Genomic DNA, 22110 nt, shown 5'->3' with positions numbered 1-22110 from the left:
TGTTCTTTGGTTACCTATATCCTATATGAAACATCATCCCAGTTAAAAAACATTATAAAGGTTCTAGATTCAGGAGATGTATGTCAATTAGTCATTTTAAATTTCATATATCAATACAAAGTTGTGTATGTTATTTGTAGGTACCTTTTGCCATATATTGTTTTTATAAATTTATAGTAATATAATAATGTGTCACGAAAATTAAAGGTAGAAAGGTTGAACTATAATATGATATTTTTGAGTGTCTAAAAATATTTCATAACTCAAAACATAATCAAGGCCATTACTTGTTGTACAAGAAAATAAAATTGATCATGTGTACTAATCGAAATTATGTTTTGCGGTTCTCTTTAGGGCAAATATAGTAAGTTGTAAGCTGTGATATAGAGCTTGTAAATATTAATGCACAAGATTGTAGATTCTATATTCTCAAAAATAAGCACATCATTTGAGAAACATGTTTTTGTTGTTAAGTTTAATTGTGTATAGTTTTTCATATTCAGTCTAGCACAAGATTGTGTTACTTGTACCATTTAGGTGAGCTTTACTATTGGTCAAGGCTCGGAACCAGTTTTTTCTTCATACAAAAATACCGGTATTATTACGTTCATTTTTGTTCTTTGGCTTATTATTTCGTGTTTAATAGGACAATCTAATAATACGAAATTGTTACCTAAATACATAATTCAGTCCTATGTAAAGAGCGTAAAATAATTAAAAAAATTGGGCTATTTTGAATTTTCCAAGAAACTGGTTCCGAGCCCTGCTATTGGTAAAATATCATGGTATTTGAAATGTAAAGCTACCTTGTAAATAGTCAAGATCACAGGCATGCAGTATGATTGTTATATAAAATATTTTAAGAGGAAACATTTGGACTTAATGGACTGAGTATAAAATATTAGTAATTTTGTTTAATGAATAAAATAATAAAATGGAAGCTGTTTTTTCTTTATATTGACAAATTTAATTCAAATTGTTAATCATTATAAAATTTTACATAAATTAACTAAATGATTGGTTTCAATAATGTTCTAATAGAGAGATTTGAGATCATCACCCAGACGTGAGTAGAGATGGCATTGGGAGTTTCACTGGGGTACCTCAGCATGTTGGACAGTGGAAACAAATTGCCCTCGAGTGCAACTATCGGCTCACGCCTGAACCAGATAACTGAGATCACGATGATCAAAGCTACCACTACCTGAAGAGCTACATGTACAGTACTCTTAATTGCAAGGCTCTTACTCATCCTGGATTGGGAGTTCTCTTTAAGTTGGTTCTCTATTTCATTAATTTTTCGCTGCAGTTTGTGGTATGCAGCAAATTCTTCCTTCATGGAAATGCTCTGTTGTTCACTTTTCAGTCTTTTAACCTCTGCAAAGGATGCTCTTTCTTCTAGAGATGGCCTGGAAAAGCATGCTGCAATCTACAACACAAAAATCAAGATATAGGGTTCCTTGTGATTAAATAGTAGGTACCTACAATAGTAGTTTATGCAACAGTGATATAATAAGGGTTCTTAAAATTCAAGGGTCGAAGTTACAAAACGAGACGTAGTCGAGTTTTGTAAAAAAAGACCCGAGAATTTTAAGAACCAATTATGAGCTGTTGCATACATTACTTTTTCTATGACAGCTGCAGCAAAAAAAAAAAAATATATTAAAAAAAAAGAGTTATTATTAAAAAAAAGAGTTATTATTTAAAAAAAATTGAGTTATTATTTAAAAAAAAAAAGAGTTATTATTGTAAATGAAAACATACCTCTTTCAATCAAGATGATCGGAACTTGTATCTTTAAAAAAAATAAAGCAGTTGTATTATACTCATAAGATGACTGCTAGCAGTCATCTTATGAGCCTATAGACAAATCATTCAAATGACATTGCTTTAGATATCACTGTCAGTCATTTAATTGACACATTTAAGTGCTGGAGTAGAAAAATACAATTATGATCGCAGGTTTATATTTTTGTGACAAGTGAAATGGGTTAGAAATATTCTCTTTACGTAGTCACCCGAGTCACAAAATTGTAATGAAGTTTAGTTCAATGAAATATTACCACTGTACTTACTGGTTTAACCAAATGAGGTACTAATACACTGATCGTGGTCAAAACGACAAAGTATACTAGGAGAAATCCATTTATAACCTCCAACATTGTTTTAGAGTGAACTTATTACTAATTTAAACAAAGCTCAGATGTATTTGATACACGATGTGATGTAATTAAATCTTAGAACTTAGAATTACAATTTTAGAACAAATATCTATTAATTTATCATTAATTTCTTTCGTAAATAAAATGACAGTTGACAGTGACTGAGTGACAGTTTTAACAGGTCCGTGCTCATAACAGACATGATTTATAGATAAGTCAGGCATTTAAGAATTTGTGTCAAATAGCTTTTAAGAGAATCCACCGAAATACCGTAGATCCGAACGAAAACTTCGAGGTTTTGAGTTTTTGACATATTTTTTTGAGGTTATAATTCTACTACTTTGCGCTAAATACAATTATCCGCAAATAAAGAATATTATGGATCATATTGTGTATTTGGAGGCTTATATCAGTGAAAATGATTACAAGAAGTGCGGCTTGTTGCAATTACCATTGGAGTCTTTAATAACTTACTGTGTCTACAAATTTTGCTGTCCTGAAAATATCGCATTAACATTTGTGTTCGTGCCGCGTGATCCAGAAAAAGAAGAAATTACTGTAAAAGTGGAGGATGTAAAATTTACCCAGGATGTTATATGGCAAGTGTCGTCTTGTATTTATCCGGTTTTGATTAATGGAGACACAGTTATAACGGGCCTGTGCGCGGTGGCTCGCCACATGAGCCTACACCGGACTCTGCCGCCAAGTCCTCATGAACACGAAGATGGCATCCTCGGCTTTCGTAGAGGCTGCCTTCAAGCTCCTAATGAAGTTTCAATATGGACAAAATTTTGCGAAGTGGGTTTGGTGAAAACAACAAGAGAAATACTCAAACTAAACTCTCTTCAAGAAGTCCCTGTTAATTTGGTAAGATTCGAAAATCATTTACGTAAGCCAATCAGAGTTCACAATGTTTTTAAATTAGCTAGAGATATTAAGAAGAAGGAGTTCTTAAAATCTAAACCAAATGACCAACATGAAGAAAAAGAAGAAAGTGAAAATGTTAAGAAAGAAAGAGTAGCTAAAGCTAGGAAATGGAAATCATCATTAAGCAAAGAGATTACAATTGATAGCTCTGTAAAAATACACGAATTGGATATCAGTCATCAGTTTGCTGAAGGCCCATTCCTGACTCTAGCTGATATAGTCCTCATGCCTTTGTACTACATCATTGTGAATGCTTTTGGAGAAAAATTCAAATCTCTACTCCCACTGACAAGCAAATGGTTTAAAAATGTAGAGCAAGTTCCAGAACTGGAAATTGTTTTCAATGTTCTAAACAGCCTGGAGAAAAAGAAGTTAACTATTGAAGAAGTAATCATACCATCAGCAGAAGATGTCAGTTTATACAAGAGAGACCCCAAAAGACATAACCCAAGAAAGAGAATGTTTACCAAACCAGAGGATATAGAAAATGCTCTGAGCTCCCTGGTAGCCACAATGCATATAGATGTTGATGATAAGGACTTCAAGAATAGAATAGAGTGGAATACAGTACCTGACGGGGCAAACCCCAGTGCTGGCCACTTGCCTGATGAAAGAATGGCAAGGAAAGCACAACAGCTTGAAAACCTTGCATTAGCAGTTCAAAGTATAGCTAAAGACGGAGACTTGATAGTAGATTTCTGCAGCGGAAGTGGACATCTAGGAATCCTTATTGCTCACTTGCTACCCGGTTGTACTGTTATATTATTAGAAAACAAGGAACAGTCACTATTAAGAGCTAGAAAGCGGGTACATGACATGGGATTAAAAAATGTTTACTTCTTTCAGTGCAATCTAGATTTTTTCATTGGAAAGTTTGACATAGGGGTTGGCTTGCACGCCTGTGGCATTGCAAGTGATTTGATCTTGGACAAATGTTTGAAATGTGATGCAAAGTTTGTTCTCTGCCCTTGTTGTTACGGGTCTTTGCAAGCTACAGATAGATTAGTTTATCCTAGAAGTAAAGTGTTCAGTAGTGTAAGTATTGATCAGTACCTGACCATCGGGCATGCTGCAGACCAAACACACAAGGAGTGTCCTCTCACCATCAGAGGAGACTGGTGCATGGCTATCATTGACTCTGACCGTCTCCGGTTAGCTGAAGAATATGGCTACAAGGTCACACTGTCGAGACTCAAACCTCTATCTTGTACTCCTAAAAATAATTTACTAATAGGTGTGTCAGCATAAAATAAAATTTTAAATCAATGAAAATTATTGCATTTCATTTATATCTCTATAAAAAAACTTCACAACATACAAAACAATCAAATTATAAACACAAAGAAATTCGAAAAATAACAATAACAACATCTTCAAATGTTTCTGTCAACTGTTTCTGCACCTAACTTGCAGGTAATCATAACTCCCCATAAATACCCATTTATAAGCATTTTTAACATCACCATTATTGTCTATGTCTGTGGTAATGAGGTAAATCAACCCTAAAATACAAAAAAAAAAATAGTTTTGCATAATCTGCGGTTTTGCCTAACCAGTTGACAGATACCCCAACAACATTTCCTACTTTTACTTTATAAAAGTATACAGATATCATTTATTACTATAATATAACAGCATATAACTTAACATAACTAAGTAGTAGCAGGATCTAGGGCCCACAAAGTCTTCATTCTGCAAAACTGGTGGTTTTATAACAACTCTATTGTGCAGTAGGCAACCCTAAAATGCTCTAAGAATACATGGCACGTTCATTGCCACCCAGCCAAACAAGACATCCGCGCCAAGCCACAAAAATTTCGTCATATAAAGCTGTAGCACAGAATAAATAATAGTACTAGGTACAGAAGATTCACTCTGTAACAAAACGCGTCTATTAGGTACGACAAATATGACCGCTAGGTGGCGCAAGCGCGAGCAGGCGTCCGCTCCTTAGCGGTGCTCGGCAACTACTATGGCTAATAGACACCAAAATTGGTGTGGGCCGCATGTACTTGTAGGTACTTGTAGCGAAGCGCCAAAATCGCGGAGTGAGCCACGCCTGGCTGTAGTACCACGATCCCGACTATTGCGTCGTCCGGCCTGGGAACGAAATCATAAAACACCCGATAGTCGGGTTTTCGGCACTGAATGTGTTAATCAGACTTTGAATGACTGGAGAGTCTGGGTTACGGCAGAACTTCGTGCCCCTACATCTAGCTTGCAATATCAGTGGCGGGCGTATACGATGGCGGTGCGGCACGGGATGTAGATCTGTATGGAGTCCCGACGGTTGCCCCAGCCCATGCCCTGCGTTACGTGGGAGCCGCCGAGTTCGATGCGTCCGTGACCGCCGTACTGCTTGCTATCTGAGCATAGGACCACCTAAACACAGAGAAAAAACTTGTGAGATTCTATTGAAAAAGGTTTTTCCAAAGTGTTGTTTTGAGGGTCAAAAATCTCGCTCTTCGCGAGGTTGGTCTACACTGGGTACATGGAGTAAGACAGCTTAGAAGTGTCTATTAACTACCATTTGAGCCAGGACCTGACTGAAGGTACGCTTCAGACCGCTCCTCGTCCTCGGACCATTCGTTTACGTGTTCTTAACAACAGAGATTAATGACGATGACGGAAGCGTTAAGGGCGTGCGACTTGCAATCCGGAGGTCGCGGGTTCGAACCCCGGCTCGTACCAATGAGTTTTTCGGAACTTATGTATCATTTAATATTTACCAGTCGCTTTTCGGTGAAGGAAGAGGCCAATACGGGCCTAGTTTACCCTCTGGGTTGGATGGTCAGATGGCAGTCGCTTTCGTAAAAACTAGTGCCCACGCCAATTACTGGGATTAGTTGCCAAGCGGACCTCAGGCTCCCATGAGCCGTGGCAAAATGCCGGGACAACGCGAGGAAGATCAAGATAATGACTAATGACTCGCCTTGTAATCTCCCTGGTCGTTTACTCCGACGCGGTAGTCGGTGAAGCTCTGGTGCGTGTGGAAGTTGAACACGAATAACAGCCCAGCGCGTTCAAACGCAATGACCTTGTCTCCGTCATGCTTGCACGACACATAGGCCTGGATGAGAGAATCAGATGACTATATTGTACTCGTTTCTCTGAAAGTAATACACTTATTGGTGACACATTAAGGTTTGCTTTTGATTGCTAGGGAAACCTGTTACTAGATGGGAAGACGAAATAAAAAATATCGCTGGTCAAAACTGGATGCAAATAGCTCAAGATAGAGACGAGTGTAAAACTCTGGAGGAGGCCTTCACCTGCGAAGACGGGGTTCTTGCCAAATATTAAAATACATTTAAAATATTAGAACTAACATTATAAAAATTATAAGTTAACTTTAGACTAATTCTAAAACACCAAACAATGTTAAAAATTCGCAAGAAATAAAAGGCTATTTTATTTTTATTTATTTATTTTTGATTGCTAGAGCCAACTAGCGCGTTATGTATGTTACGACTTATTGAAACAGAACCTTATTATTGAACTAGCGACCCGCCCCGGCTTCGCACGGGTTAACAAATTATACATAAACCTTCCTCTTGAATCACTCTATCTATTAAAAACGCATCTAAATCCGTTGCGTAGTTAAGACCTAAGCATACATACAGACAAACAGACAGCGGGAAGCGACTTTGTTTTATACTATCATAGAGAAAAAAATACATAGAGTGCTCACTCCATACATCAGTTCAGACTATTAATTTCAGTGTCTACATCTAGCATCGAGTAGCGGAACTATCAGTACTGCTACTTGACAATAGATGTAGCACCGACCGGAAAGTCTTATCTCAACAGCATAAGACTTTCCGGTCGGTGGCGACATCTATTGTCAAGTAGCAGTACTGATAGTTCCGCTACTCGATGCTAGATGCTAATAGTCTTTTTGGTACTAAAACTGATGTATGGAGTGAGCACTCTATGTATTTTTTTCTCTATGATACTATGTAGTGATAGTTAAGTCCAACTTACCGGGTCCGCCTTAAGCCAGCCGTATTTCTCCTCCAACAGGTTCATGTCCCTGTCGAACTGGTTGAGGAACTTGTACTTGAGTAGTTCGTCGTCCACGAGGTTCCACTGGCGGCGCGCGTAGTGGTACGAGGAGTTGTTGCCCGCGCGCGGGAAGTCCAGCCACTCGGGGTGGCCGAATTCGTTGCCTGCGAATTCAATCAGTGAAGTGAAATTTCAACAGCATACGAACTTTGTAAGATAGATCGTAAGACAACCTTTTATTAGGGTTCCGTACCCAAAGGGTAAAAACGGGACCCTATTACTAAGACTCCGCTGTCCGTCCGTCCGTCCGTCTGTCACCAGGCTGTATCTCACGAACCGTGATAGCTAGACAGTTGAAATTTTCACAGATGATGTATTTCTGTTGCCGCTATAACAACAAATACTAAAAACAGAATAAAATAAAGATTTAAGTGGGGCTCCCATACAACAAACGTGATTTTTGACCGAAGTTAAGCAACGTCGGGCGGGGTCAGTACTTGGATGGGTGACCGTTTTTTTGCTTTATTTTTTGTTGATGGTGCGGAACCCTCCGTGCGCGAGTCCGACTCGCACTTGGCCGGTTTTTCATATTCCCAACATCGCAAGTAGGTGCTCAATTTAATGGTAAGCATGGGGTTGCTTATCTATGAAATTTAAGCAGTGAACCGCAGAGATTGGGTCGATATTGACGTTGAATCTTCTGCTGTGTCTTCCTGTGGTTGTACACTTGTACAGTCAACATTAATAGTAGCGGATGAAGCAATGCGCCCAAAGTATCTGCCCCATACAAAATTATATCCAAGGAAATTAGAATCTTGTTGTATTTTCAATTAGGTTGAATTTCATTTGTTTGAAAATTTTACGAGACCAATGAATTTTTAAAAAATTGATATTGACATTCCATCGAAACTGAATGTGCATCCTATTGTACATTGGGCGGCACGAGGCTATATTAGGCCCAAGATACACTTGTAAGTTTTACTTACGTAAGTAAGGACACCGCTATACTACAGGATGAGAGGTGAATATCGTTATCACTTATCCCATTCTAACAAATAACTTTGTCCCTACTTACGTAAGTAAAATTTACAAGTGTATCTCCGGCCTTAGGCGTTCTATAGTATCTGTCCCAGTCTAATTGTTATACAAATACAAATGTTTATTTCTTAGAATATGGTAGATACAATGATGGTCCAATTACAATAAGTGCGTCATATTCTGCCTTTACCGGCGTAGAAATATTACAATTAAGTTGCTATACCTACTTGATTATTGCTAACATGCATATATATTATAGTATTTACATGTCCAGTTTTATAAATCGTATACATAATTACCTCAGAACATATTGTAGGTATCTACATACAGATACCTATCTCTTTTTGTTAAGCTATTAGATAATGGTAGATACTTTTCACGCATAGTATGATACGCTTCTTTTGATGCTGACTGTACACGTCTATCCGTAGACATAGAGATGTAGAATCCATCTAATTTACCTATGAAGTTGAGGTATGCCTCTCCGCCCAGCGCGTGAGTGATGAGCCTGATCATGCAGTGCAGCGCCAGGCCTCGCTCGATGATGGGCGAGGGGTCGCTGAGTACGCTCATGTGCGTGTACATGGCCGCGTCCATCAGCCAGAATGCGATCGTTTTGTCTCCGACTAGCGCCTGAAACAGATTGGTAGAACCATCAACATATAGGTAAAAATGTGTCTGTGTGACCAATGGTTGACTGGTAGTGGTAGAGAATGCCGTTTGGCGTTAAGTCCGCCATTTGTGCAATAAAGTTAAAATAAACAAAATCAATGAAAGCAACAATCATCACTGAATAACCTCACTGGAAGATCAGCGCTGGACAAAAAGGCCAGCAACAATCTTAACGAAAGATTTTTTTGCATTTAAGTGTGTTGTTTTTTGTCTTTCCTCTGTATATTTGTTTTGTGATGTCACAAATAAATAAATTGAAATTTATACAAAGAAAATGGGTAAGTATACTTGAAACTGTAGGCGCAAATCTTCCATTTTTCGTCCTCAAAGTCTTCGAGCAACTCGATCCACATGTTGGGTGTGACCATCTCGAGGACATACAGCCAGCAGCAGAAGTCGCTAAGAGGGCGAGGTGTTCAAAATTACCTTGACACGTTCTTATTCTCATAACAAAGTCGCGTCAAGATCATTTTGAACACCTGGCCCGCTTAGCAACTTCTGCTGCTGACTGTACGTCTCGCCAGTAGGCTGTTATTTTAACCGCATGAATACACATAGACTGTACAAACCAGGGATGTTGCGAATGCAGATTTTTTGACATCCGCGGATGCGGATGCGGATGCAGATATTTAAAGACTCACATCCGCGGATGCGGATGCGGATGTCAAGATTAGGTGCTTAGAAAACTTCAAATATTACATTTTTAGTATTTTTTTTATTAAAAAAAAACGAAACCTTTAGTATTTGAGCAATAATATAGGTGCGTTATATTTAATAAACAGTAACTTGGCCGACTTTTTTGGATCTAGACGATTTCGTTATAGGTAATGACGAAATTACCTAGCACTTACGCCGCCGCTAAGACGTTCCTGTGCCGACTTGTTTGACATCCGCATCCGCATAAGCTCCGCATCGATTTAATGCGGATGCGGATGCAGATGCGGATGTTGAAAATAATGCGGAAGTTCCGCGGTTGCGGATGCGGATGCGGATGTTCGCAACATCCCTGGTACAAACCTGGTCGTGACTCTCAGCGTAAGCCACAGTCCCCTCCATCCACCGTCGATTAGTGAGTGTGTGAACAATGTGCCCCATCTTCCAGTCATCGTCTCGTTGTTCCTTCAGCATCTTGATCCACATGTCGGGGATGGCCATGCCGAGGCGGTAGTCGAAGCCGGTGCCGCCTTCGCGGACCGGCCGGCAGGACGCTGGCATGCCGGATACGTCCTAGGAAAAGGTGAAATATTAGACTTTTTTTTTTATTATTAAAAATGGGCTTACTCATGGCCACAGACTAGCCGAGGCGAAGACGTGGCCTACGATGGAGCGAGTCTGCCCAGAAGGTGCCTGTTCACCCTTGATTTGAAGGTTGCCGGGTTATATGAGCTCGGAAATATAGACGCCGGCAAGGAATTCCATTCCTTGGCAGTGCGCATAAGGAAAGAGGAAGCAAAGCGCTTTGTGCGGATTCGTGGAATATCTACCAAGTAAGGATGGAAACCGGCCGTGCGTCTAAAAGTCCGATGGTAGAATGGGGACTTGTTTTATTACAGTTTTAAGAACTAAATAAGGCCCAAGAACAAACAAGTATGTATACAGTCAGCATTAGATAGTGACCTCCATACTGCTAAATAGGTATACTAATCGTAACATATCCTTATTCCTGTGTGTTATGTTCATAATTCTAAAAAAATACGAGCTTCTACTCATGGCACACGGATCAGTAAACAATTTTTTTTTAAGTACTACGGGAAGGTACAATGTTTTAGTAAGTGTCAGAAATCATAAAAAGTACACTTATGCGATATTATTAATCAAGAGAACCAAAACTGTCACTCTTGTGAATCACTCGCTACGTCGCTGCGTTTGGTATCTCATCCCAGGTACAGAATAAATAATAGTACTAGGTACAGAAGATTCACTCTCTAACAAAACGCGTCTATTACAACAGATATGATCGCTAGGTTGCGCAAGTGCGACCATAGGCCTCCGTTCCGTAGCCGTGCGCGGCAACTACTATGGCTAATAGACACCAAAATTGGCGTGGGCCGCATGTCTTGTAGGTAGGTACTTGTAGCGACGCGACGAAATCGCGGAGTAAGCCACGCCTGCCAAAACTGTCACTTTTGTGAACACAGATGCTTGTGAATTACTCGCTACGTCGCTGCGTGCGGTATCTCATCCTAGCGATGGGGATGGCGGCGCGCTTGTCCACAAGTCCACTAGACGAGCCTATGTGTCAACGTTGAGACAGGACTCCATGTATCCTGATTCCTGTGTGTGTGTACGCGCGTGCGTGTGTGTGCCCGCTTGTCCAGGCTGTGCACCAGCTCGTTGGCCAGCATGAGGTAGACCAGCGCCTCGGTGTCCACGTTGAGACAGTACCCCGTATCCGGTGTGTGTGTGTGTGTGTGTATGTTAGTCTCACCTCAGCGATGGTGATGGCCCGCTTGTCCAGGCTGTGCACCAGCTCGTTGGCCAGCATGAGGTAGACCAGCGCCTCGGTGTCCACGTTGAGACAGTACCCCGTATCCGGTGTGTGTGTGTGTGTGTGTGTGTGTGTGTGTGTGTGTGTGTGTATGTTAGTCTCACCTCAGCGATGGTGATGGCCCGCTTGTCCAGGCTGTGCACCAGCTCGTTGGCCAGCATGAGGTAGACCAGCGCCTCGGTGTCCACGTTGAGACAGTACCCCGTATCCGGTGTGTGTGTGTGTGTGTGTGTGTGTGTGTGTGTGTGTATGTTAGTCTCACCTCAGCGATGGTGATGGCCCGCTTGTCCAGGCTGTGCACCAGCTCGTTGGCCAGCATGAGGTAGACCAGCGCCTCGGTGTCCACGCTGAGACAGTACCCCCGTATCCGGTGTGTGTGTGGGTGTGGTGTGTGTGTGTGTGTGTGTGTGTTAGTCTCACCTCGGCGATGGTGATGGCCCGCTTGTCCAGGTTGTGCACCAGCTCGTTGGCCAGCATGAGGTAGACGAGCGCCTCGGTGTCCACATTGAGACACTACCCCCGTATCCGGTGTGTGTGTGTGTGTGTGTGTGTTAGTCTCACCTCAGCGATGGTGATGGCCCGCTTGTCCAAGCTGTGCACCAGCTCGTTGGCCAGCATGAGGTAGACCAGCGCCTCGGTGTCCACGTTGAGACAGTACCCCGTATCCGGTGTGTGTGTGTGTGTATGTTAGTCTCACCTCAGCGATGGTGATGGCCCGCTTGTCCAGGCTGTGCACCAGCTCGTTGGCCAGCATGAGGTAGACCAGCGCCTCGGTGTCCACGCTGAGACAGTACCCCCGTATCCGGTGTGTGTGTGGGTGTGGTGTGTGTGTGTGTGTGTGTTAGTCTCACCTCGGCGATGGTGATGGCCCGCTTGTCCAGGTTGTGCACCAGCTCGTTGGCCAGCATGAGGTAGACGAGCGCCTCGGTGTCCACATTGAGACACTACCCCCGTATCCGGTGTGTGTGTGTGTGTGTGTGTGTTAGTCTCACCTCAGCGATGGTGATGGCCCGCTTGTCCAAGCTGTGCACCAGCTCGTTGGCCAGCATGAGGTAGACCAGCGCCTCGGTGTCCACGTTGAGACAGTACCCCGTATCCGGTGTGTGTGTGTGTGTGTGTGTATGTTAGTCTCACCTCAGCGATGGTGATAGCCCGCTTGTCCAGGCTGTGCACCAGCTCGTTGGCCAGCATGAGGTAGACCAGCGCCTCGGTGTCCACGCTGAGACAGTACCCCCGTATCCGGTGTGTGTGTGGGTGTGGTGTGTGTGTGTGTGTGTGTATGTTAGTCTCACCTCGGCGATGGTGATGGCCCGCTTGTCCAGGCTGTGCACCAGCTCGTTGGCCAGCATGAGGTAGACCAGCGCCTCGGTGTCCACGTTGAGACAGTACCCCCGTATCCGGTGTGTGTGTGTGTGTGTGTATGTTAGTCTCACCTCAGCGATGGTGATGGCCCGCTTGTCCAGGCTGTGCACCAGCTCGTTGGCCAGCATGAGGTAGACCAGCGCCTCGGTGTCCACGCTGAGACAGTACCCCCGTATCCGGTGTGTGTGTGGGTGTGGTGTGTGTGTGTGTGTATGTTAGTCTCACCTCGGCGATGGTGATGGCCCGCTTGTCCAGGTTGTGCACCAGCTCGTTGGCCAGCATGAGGTAGACCAGCGCCTCGGTGTCCACGTTGAGGCCGTAGTACTCGTCGTAGTGGCCGGAGAACCCCTCGCCGACGCCGCGGCTGTGGTACAGCATGGAGGTTACGCCGTCGAACCTGGAAAGGCAAAACACACTTTAGCACCTACCACTACCACAGAATAAATAATAGTACTAAGTACAGAAGACTCACTCTGTAACAAAACGCGTCTGTTACGATCAGCACAGATATGGCCGCTAGGTGGTGACAGCGCCACGCGCGGCTTATGGCTTTCCCCAAAATTGGGGCGGAACGGATGAACTTTTAGCTACCTGTAGCAAAGCGACGAAATCGCGGAGTGAGCCACGCCTGCCACTACTGATATTAATTTTGAGACCGTTAATTGTCTTTCTCAATAGGCGTCTACCTCATTCCTTTTTTTTTGTGATATAGGAGGCAAAAAAGCAGACGAATCTTGCCTGGTGGTAAGCGATTACCGTCGCCCATGGACACCCGCAAGATCAGAGGGGTTGGGAGTACGCTCATGATGGAGGTGGGATGGACGTTATTCATGAATAATATAAATGTAACAGTGGCGTCAAATGTGTCGAATTACTTATATCATTAGATTAAATTATATCGCGGTAGACCCGTTTGTGTAATTAAATATGTGTACAAAACGCGAGAGTTTTATATCATTAAGTGTTATATTATTAGATTAGTCACATTATAATAATATGTATAATGCGGTAACGCGAAGGAACTATCCTCTCTAATGAATTGCAAAATTCAGCTTTACCTGAATCCATCAAATTGGTATTCCTCTTGGTACCACCGCAAATTTGACAGCAGGAACCTCAACACCTCAGTTCTGTAACACAAAATAAACACATTAAAAATGTAGCTTTTTAATTTTATTATGGAATGTGTTCTAAATATTCCAAATTAGTTCCAGAAATAACAAGGATGGAAGGTTGATTTTTCCTATGATCTCAGTCTGAATTAGTGATGGGTAGGACATCAATTTAAAATGAGTTTGTATGAGTACCTCATTTTCTAAAATGAGGTGTTACAATGTCTTACTTCAAATGAGGTGAGGTACTAGCATATTTTCAGCGTCGACTATTCCATTAATTCCAACGGCAACAAAAATATTTAATGTATATACATATTTATGTATTCATCACTTCCTTTATAAATAAATAAATAGTAACATTTAATTGGAGTGCAATTCTGGAGGTTAAGAATAGAACTTTTAGGAGAAAGATAATTTTAGAATCAAGTAAAATGAATAGAGGAGTGAAGTAAGACATTTTTGCGGTACGAAGTACTGCGACAAATTAACAAAATGAGTGGTACAAATGAGGTGCCTCACGAGTGAGCGACTCAACACTAGTCTGAATACTATCACATCACATCTTCTGCCTCGCGTTGTCCCGGCTCATGGGAGCCTGGGGTCCGCTTTGCAACTAATCTTAAGAGTTTGCGTAGGCACTAGTTTTTTACGAAAGCGACTGCCATTTGATCTTCCAATCCAGAGCTGATGGTAAACTAGGCTTTATTAGGATTAGTCCGGTTTCCTCACGATGTTTTCCTTCACCGAAAAGCGACTGGTAAATATAAAATTTTATTTTGTACATAAGTTAAGCCAGGGTTTGATTGAACCCGCCTGGCGAGGTTGCGGAAGAGTACTTCGGCGTTCCTGGGACCTCGCCGTATAGCAGCGAGGCGGCAACAGAGGGGTTCTAGTGGGTAAACCTGGGGTCTCATTAGCCCACAACAGGGAGGCCCATATAACCATCTCGGCCCGTCCCCGCGCCGGGTGGTATGCGTAAAGCATTTCCCCTCTTTAAAAAAAACCGGCCAAGTGCGAGTCGGACTCGCGCACGGAGGGTTCCGCACCATCAACAAAAAATAGAGCAAAACAAGCAAAAAAACGGTCACCCATCCAAGTACTGACCCCGCCCGACGTTGCTTAACTTCGGTCAAAAATCACGTTTGTTTTATGGGAGTCCCACTTAAATCTTTATTTTATTCTGTTTTTAGTATTTGTTGTTATAGCGGCAACAGAAATACATCATCTGTGAAAATTTCAACTGTCTAGCTATCACGGGTCGTGAGATATAGCCTGGTGACAGACGGACGGACGGACGGACAGCGGAGTCTTAGTAATAGGGTCCCGTTTTTACCCTTTGGGTACGGAACCCTAAAAAAGGGTGAACCCGCGACCTCCGTATTGAAAGTCGCACGCTCTTACCACTAGGCCACCAGCGCTCTTTCTGAATACTATCACATCAATGTGATATAGTAGTATAAGGTTTCACTTACTCGGAATAGTTGAACAGCCTGCTGTCCCACAAAGGATGTGTCCCCCTCGGTCCGTCGTGGAAGTAGCCCGCGTTCGTGCCGTCAAACTCGTTCAGTCCATCCAGGGTGTTCTTCGACGCGTGGGAGTGGACCACGTCCAATAGCACGTACAGACCCATCTCGTGCGCGCGGTCGACGAGTTGCTTGAGCTCGCAAGGGGTGCCGTACCGGCTGGAATGGAAGTAACATAAATTAAAAAAAAACCGGCCAAGTGCGAGTCGGACTCGCGTTCCAAGGGTTCACAAGGACTCACGCTTGACTGCCATTTCTAATAGGTTTTCCTGTCATATAATAGGTAAAGAACTATTTTGTGTATTTAGTTCAAAATTTTAGACCCAGTTGTTTCGGATAAATGGGGGGAATGGTCAGACAGACGCACGAGTGATCCTATAAGGGTTCCGTTTTTTTTACTTTTGAGGTATGGAACCCTAAAAACAACGCATGCTAACGCTAGAAAAGCTGTTTTAAAATAAAATAAAACACATCCAAATCAAAACACCCGCAAGAACCAGGAGATTGAATGGTGTCCGAGTCAAACATCATTGGAGGAACGAAAGCTGCCAGTCTCCGATTGCTCGGGCACGTAGTCCGAATGGGGGAAGATCGCGCAGTCTGGAGGGCGTACCTACTCTGGAGTACCAAGTGGCCGACGACCGTCTGGACGCCCTAGGTACCGCTGGAGAGACGAAGTGCAAAAAGACCTTAGCGAACTCGGCGCCGTCGACTGGACAGAAACGGCTTTGGACAGAGTAGCGTGGCGGTCTTTGGTGTCGGAGGCCAAGATCCACTTCGGGTCGTTGCGCAGCAGTAAGCAAGGAATTAAATGGTTGGGAAAAACAATAGGTATGACGCCCTGGTATGTACACGACATGCTAATTCCCATTATATGACACCCTGCTATCACCTCTATTGATTTCAAAACTTAAGTTAAAGTGTAGTGACTTGTTAACTGATAGTACTACGTGCTTAAATGTCTCGACATCATTGACCTCTGACAACGAAGATAAGAAAGTGTAAAACACATGTAAAAGGAATGCAAATCAAGGAGTTATCTCACTTTTGCGCCTATAGGTGTCTGTACTATTTTCAGCCGCGGAAATCTTTTAACTAGTTAGAAGTTAGCGTTTTCAATTTCCTAACTGGCGTCGGTAGATATACCTAGTTGATGATAGGTACAATTTGAATCTTGCCTAGGTAATTAGGTAGATATATGCACCGATATGTTTCTATTAAATCTGAGTTATCATGGTACCTGCTAGCGGCAAAGAAACTCGTGACTTGGTATCCGAAAGATGCGTAATAGGCGTGCTCCATGATAGCCATCAGCTGAATGGCGTTGTAGCCTGAAAAAAAAGTTACATTAGAAAGTTTCAAAAGCCTGAATATCTGATAAGGGTGATGGTATTCCACCTGTCCGATTTCTTTTCACTCTCTCATTAAGCAAAATGTGAGACGCAATACACCCTGGAGCTCTGGACAAAGAAATTGGATAGATGGAATAAGTACCACCCTAAGGGAGGGTTATCGCTGCCGGACCTTTGCAGTAGTTGGGTGATTTTTGCAGCAGGTACCTAACGTTTCACCTGGTGCAGCGGCTTAATTTGTTCGGTGGCAAAGCGGGCAAAATGCCACGGGTACCCAATATGTCCGAGAGGCCTCCATTGCCCCCATTCGATAAAGGCCACGGGGTACAGTTGGTATAGATCAGTTACGCTAATGATCTGGTGACATTATTGGATGTCAATAACACAAGTCATAAAATACAAAACGACACCTGCGTAATCCTCGTCTTCATCTCAAGTTCAGAGCTCCCGTGTCAAAGGATAAAATTGCTATGATGATTGCCAAACTTCGATAGCAGACGGTATTACCCGAAGAAGAAAAAATGTGCAGTTTTTAGCTAATATAGCTCACAGGGTACCCGAAGAAGATGAAGTGTGATGTTTTAGTTATAGCTCACCTTGGTTCTTGATCCTCGGTAGCACGTTATCCCTGAACTCGTTGTAGGTGCCGACTCGGCCCTCCGGTGTGGCGATGCCCACGTGACACTCGTAGATGCGCAGCGACCCCGGACGTTCCACTTTAGGGTGCTTGAATTGGTAAGGCTGCAACGAACAGGTTTTCCTAATTAGCTCATTTGCATTAACCAATAGGTAATAGGCGGTTGTTTAGGTCACATTGTCTAACGTCTATCGACGTCGATTCGCACCCCGGGGCACTGCACATTTGAAAATATCACCTATCCTCCTAAGGCCCAAGGTCCTACCCATAGTACTTATTAACTTCCTTATTCAGACCCAGCTCCTACAACAATTGTGTAGTCATAGCGTACCACGGTCCTACCAGTAGGACTTAATAGAAAACCCATTTCAAATTTTGCGCTTATCGAAATTGGCGTGTACGAACTTCTAAAGGACTGTTTTGTTTTGTCTGTGAGCCCTTTAACAAGTTCGTAAAAAAAAATCAAAGTGCTGTACAAGGTGCTGTATAAGTACAATAACATTAAAAAAAGTCTTTTAAGTACTTGGGTCTGAATGAGTATAAAACAATAGTACTACTGGTAGGACTACGGGCCGTACTGACTACATACTCAATTTTTCGATGGGCCTTAGTACTACCATACTATACCTAGTGTACTTGATAACTTCACGCACCTAGTATATAGATATCTACACTAAGTTCAAAATTGTTTTTCAAGCGGGAGCACTCTAGGTTGACCGGATTAACCCCTGATTATCTACAGCATAGCAGCAATTTCATTTTATGAATGAAAGTCTTTAAGAGGACGTCTAGACTCTTAGCAAATAGGTCTCAACCTTGGCCTAAAGTTCAAATAGTTATTATTCAGTAGATAACCATTATGTAACGAAGCGTTATCATAAAATGTACCTATGCCGATATCTAAGACTTGAATCGCTTCATTGTATAATTTATGTTTCTCGATATGCGCCAATAGTTACGACATGACGTCAAAAGATGGGTAGATGCAATCTAAACCGGTAATATTTTTCTATCTGAAAATATACAGGTAAAAGAAGCGCTGGTGGCCTAGCGGTAAGAGCGTGCGACTTTCAATCCGGAGGTCGCGGGTTCAAACCCCGGGTCGTACCAATGAGTTTTTCGGAACTTAAATACATATATGTACGAAATATCATTTGATATTTACCAATTGCTTTTGGTGAAGGAAAACATCGTGAGGAAACCGGACTAATCCCAATAAGGCCTAGTTTCCCCTCTGGGTTGGAAGGTCAGATGGCAGTCGCTTTCGTAAAAACTAGTGCCTACGTCAAATCATGGGATTAGTTGTCAAACGGACCCCAGGCTCCCATGTCATGAGCCGTGGTAAAAATGCCGGGATAACGCGAGGAAGAAGAAAGAAGAACAAAATATACAGGTACCGAATATACTAAAGTCAAAAGTAGGATAACATGTAAGTAGCTGTATTAACATTCGATTATTTTAGTCTCGGTCTGCCACAGCTATCTGGCTATAGAGGTAAGTAATCCTTTAGTTGATAATACGATAACAGTTTACAATGCAAACTCGTAAACAAACTATTAATTTGATAAGAGTTCGTAGTGCCTAGAATAAATTTAAAAGTGGAAAAATTACTGTCTTGGGTGAGACTTGAACTCACGGCCTCTGGATACCAAGCCTCCAAGCTGGATATCAGGCCTCTGGAGTTCAAGTCTCGCCCAAGACAGTAATTTTTCCACTTTTAAATTTATTCTAAGCTTAATAGCATCGTTCGCAGACGTTTCTGCTTGTTAAAAAATAAAATTCGTAGTGCCTGCCTAATAACTGGACTGGATCTGGGTACCAACCGCAGGGTGGCAGGCAACCGCAAGTGCAAACATACCTACGTTTAACACACTCACTGAAAGTGACCCTCTGTGGTTGCTTGGTTTACTATGTACTCAAAATACAGATTGCTATTGGAACTGGATCAACGCTACTAAGTAGATATACTTGTAAAGACAGACGTGCTAAGCAGATCCTAATATCTCGGAATAATACTGGCACAATCACAAAGCCATATATGTATAAATATAAAGTAATGTTACAAATGACTACCTACTTGTAATAGGTTTACGAATCACTAGGGTGATTAAGAATACGGGACATCAATGGACAATTCACTATATAGTGTAGATAACTGGCAGTGGCTTGACATGTCACCCGACAACCCACGCATCTTTATCAATTTTCAGTGACATTGGAAAGCATGTCAAGGAGTCATGCAGTATGTTGAACTCTCGGTTATGATCTGGTACTCACGTGCTCAGGCCTGTAGATAAAGTGTTGATAAGTGAACCCCTCGTGAGGCTTGACGTAGCTGGCCCACGGCGACATGCGGTAAAGGTGCTCGTTCATGATATTAGTCTAATATTATTAGCGTGTTGCCATGGTAACTCATACGATTTGAGCGTTCGTAGACTAATAATATTAGTCTAATACCGTTCGAGAAATGGGCCCCTGGTACTCACGTGCTCAGGCCTGTAGATAAAGTGTTGATAAGTGAACCCCTCGTGAGGCTTGACGTAGCTGGCCCACGGCGACATGCGGTAAAGGTGCTCGTTCATGATATTAGTCTAATATTATTAGCGTGTTGCCATGGTAACCCATACGATTTGAGCGTTCGTAGACTAATAATATTAGTCTAATACCGTTCGAGAAATGGGCCCCTGGTACTCACGTGCTCAGGCCTGTAGATAAAGTGTTGATAAGTGAACCCCTCGTGAGGCTTGACGTAGCTGGCCCACGGCGACATGCGGTAAAGGTGCTCGTTCACGATGAGCTGCACGCGACTGCCGTGGCGCAGGGCGCATGAACCGTCCGGGTTGGGAGGGATTTGGAGCTCCCATTTGCCATACTCGAGTTTACGGAATGCATGACTCGTTTTGTTCCAGTTGTCTGTAATTTAATATATTTAATGTAAGTAATTCCAATTAAATTCGGAGATCTGCTATAGTAGGGAAGTAACTTAAGCGTTAGGTAAGTAGGTCGAGGCATTAAAATAACTATGTGCGTTGGGCTGAGATAGAAAGGTTTTTTCATGAGTAAAAACTTAAAAAGTTGCCCGTACTATGCTTCGTTATATCGTCCGTTTATGTCTTACCCCTCATTAAAAAAAAAACATAATTCAATTAGGTAGGTCTCGTACCACTTCGTGGTTGCTCAATTGTATCAATTTCGTTTGACATAGGAACTGAGGAAAGATATGCAATTAGTGCAAATCGCTAATAAACCACGAAAGGAATTGTAAATAACGTGAATGAAATAGGTATTTTGCTGCATACGTTTCGATCTTCTTTTCAAATATTCATAGCAATTTCAGTTTTTATAAAGATTTATCTCACTAAATTCCCCCTGGAGATGCAAGGAATGCGCGCCCGGCGCCCACTCGCGCCAAGTGACGGTGCCGTTGGGGTGGTACTGCGGCCCGAAGTACCTGTAGCCCTTCGTGAAGCCCTCTATGCCGCCTTCCCATGACTCGATGCGGTCCCATAGGTCTTTGAAACAGCTGTATCTGCAAAACAGACGGAATATCGTACCTATAATAGTGAGACACGTTGGGTCTAGGACCAGTAATGATAGGGAGCGTAGACGATTTAAAAGAATTGGTGGGCCAATTTCAAAGGATAATTATTATAATGGCCCCTGGCCCAACTGTGGACAGCGTGTTTAGCGTAGGTAATTGTGTAGGCACCTAACACAGAGGAGCAGGTTTAAATACGTCTAAAAATACGCGAATTAAATTGACGCTATATATACTTAGGTTTTATAAATAAATAACTTATGCAAATACCGTACATAACGTACCCACCTATATAATTGTAGGTACCTAACTATGAATTAAGTATTAAGTAACGGAGTGTGTAACGCACATACGTATATGTTATATCTAAAAGTACCTAGGTCGTATCTGTATCCATAGTAATCTTAATAATTAGGTGTCAATATGTTTGTATTCCTATAGCTGGTTTGTAGCGCATAGTTTCATACCATTGCCATACATTGCATTCTGTATGAATGACCTTAAGTTTGACATTGAAGATGATCGGAAAGTCGATAAGCGCTTGAAGCGCTTCAATACTTTTTTGGCTGTTTAGTACGCATATTTATGAAAAGAAGACTGTTTAATGCTAATTAAAGATAAAAAGTTGAATAAACCAGTAAAATATTACCACAAAAATATTAAGTAGGTATGATTAACGAAAATTAAATGACTTGACAACCAGTGGATGTATTATCTTCACTGGCAAGAGTAATTTAAAGCGCTTTACAGCGCTAACTTGTCACAAGTTCGTAAACACGACTTAACCTCAAACATTACACTTTTTCGTTAAAATAACAATATTTTTACTAGTACAGATACATTTTTACAATAATTTAGTAAAGTTAAGGCTTAGGAGACTTACCTGCGACGGATTTCACGCTCGTAGGGCTTCAAATAACCATCGCGTTCCAATAATTTCTGTAGATCGGGGACTGGCACGTCCATCGGATCCATAGCGGAAAAGTTACCACCCATTATATTTATGCGCGTAGATACGTGTCGTAGAAAACGAGTTATATGTTGTATGCGCACGCGACTCGCACGACCGAGCGAACTGATATCGCTGGTTTAAATGATATTAAATACCTACTATTAATACTGTGCTTAACTTCGTAATTTTAAGATAAACTTAGGTCACCGGTCACTACAACCCATTTATTTAAAGTGACTTATTTATTTTAGTAATTGGGTAGGTAGAGATAAAAAATACGTTTTAACGGCCTACCTAGGTCACCAGTGTTCATAAAAATGCGCCGAAAATTGTTCTAAC

The 22110-nt window shown here is 42.2% G+C and overlaps 3 protein-coding genes across 3 annotated transcripts in view; 1 reads left to right on the top strand and 2 right to left on the bottom strand.

Moving 5' to 3' along the window:
* Nucleotides 1–944: 944 nt before the first annotated feature.
* Nucleotides 945–22110, bottom strand: part of LOC134654219 (guided entry of tail-anchored proteins factor 1-like) — a 129619-nt gene continuing 108453 nt past the window's right edge. The window contains exons 2-3 of the mRNA XM_063509687.1: nucleotides 2076–2236; nucleotides 945–1429 (exon numbers count right to left, since the gene is read on the bottom strand). Of these exons, the coding sequence (XP_063365757.1) occupies nucleotides 1010–1429; nucleotides 2076–2162 (507 nt within the window). The 5' untranslated portion in view covers nucleotides 2163–2236 and the 3' untranslated portion in view covers nucleotides 945–1009. The remainder of the gene's footprint in view (nucleotides 1430–2075; nucleotides 2237–22110) is intronic.
* LOC134654148 (glutathione S-transferase C-terminal domain-containing protein homolog) lies at nucleotides 2541–4357 on the top strand. The gene has a single exon (XM_063509592.1). It carries the CDS (start codon nucleotides 2541–2543, stop codon nucleotides 4335–4337), a length of 1797 nt encoding a protein of 598 aa, XP_063365662.1. The 3' UTR covers nucleotides 4338–4357.
* Nucleotides 5271–21990, bottom strand: LOC134654234 (1,4-alpha-glucan-branching enzyme). Its single transcript, XM_063509704.1, has 13 exons — nucleotides 21703–21990; nucleotides 20641–20810; nucleotides 19977–20194; nucleotides 17241–17385; nucleotides 16533–16623; nucleotides 15242–15451; nucleotides 13713–13784; nucleotides 12880–13051; nucleotides 9822–10031; nucleotides 8594–8765; nucleotides 7074–7258; nucleotides 6022–6159; nucleotides 5271–5471 (listed from the first exon to the last, which is right to left on the bottom strand). Exons 1-13 carry the CDS (start codon nucleotides 21813–21815, stop codon nucleotides 5316–5318), a joined length of 2052 nt encoding a protein of 683 aa, XP_063365774.1. The 5' UTR covers nucleotides 21816–21990; the 3' UTR covers nucleotides 5271–5315.

This window comes from Cydia amplana, chromosome 14 (genome assembly GCF_948474715.1).
Source record: "Cydia amplana chromosome 14, ilCydAmpl1.1, whole genome shotgun sequence".
NCBI classification, from domain to species: Eukaryota; Metazoa; Arthropoda; class Insecta; order Lepidoptera; family Tortricidae; genus Cydia; species Cydia amplana.
Note: the sequence above shows the minus strand (reverse complement) of the source record. Positions and strands in the feature narration are given on the sequence as shown.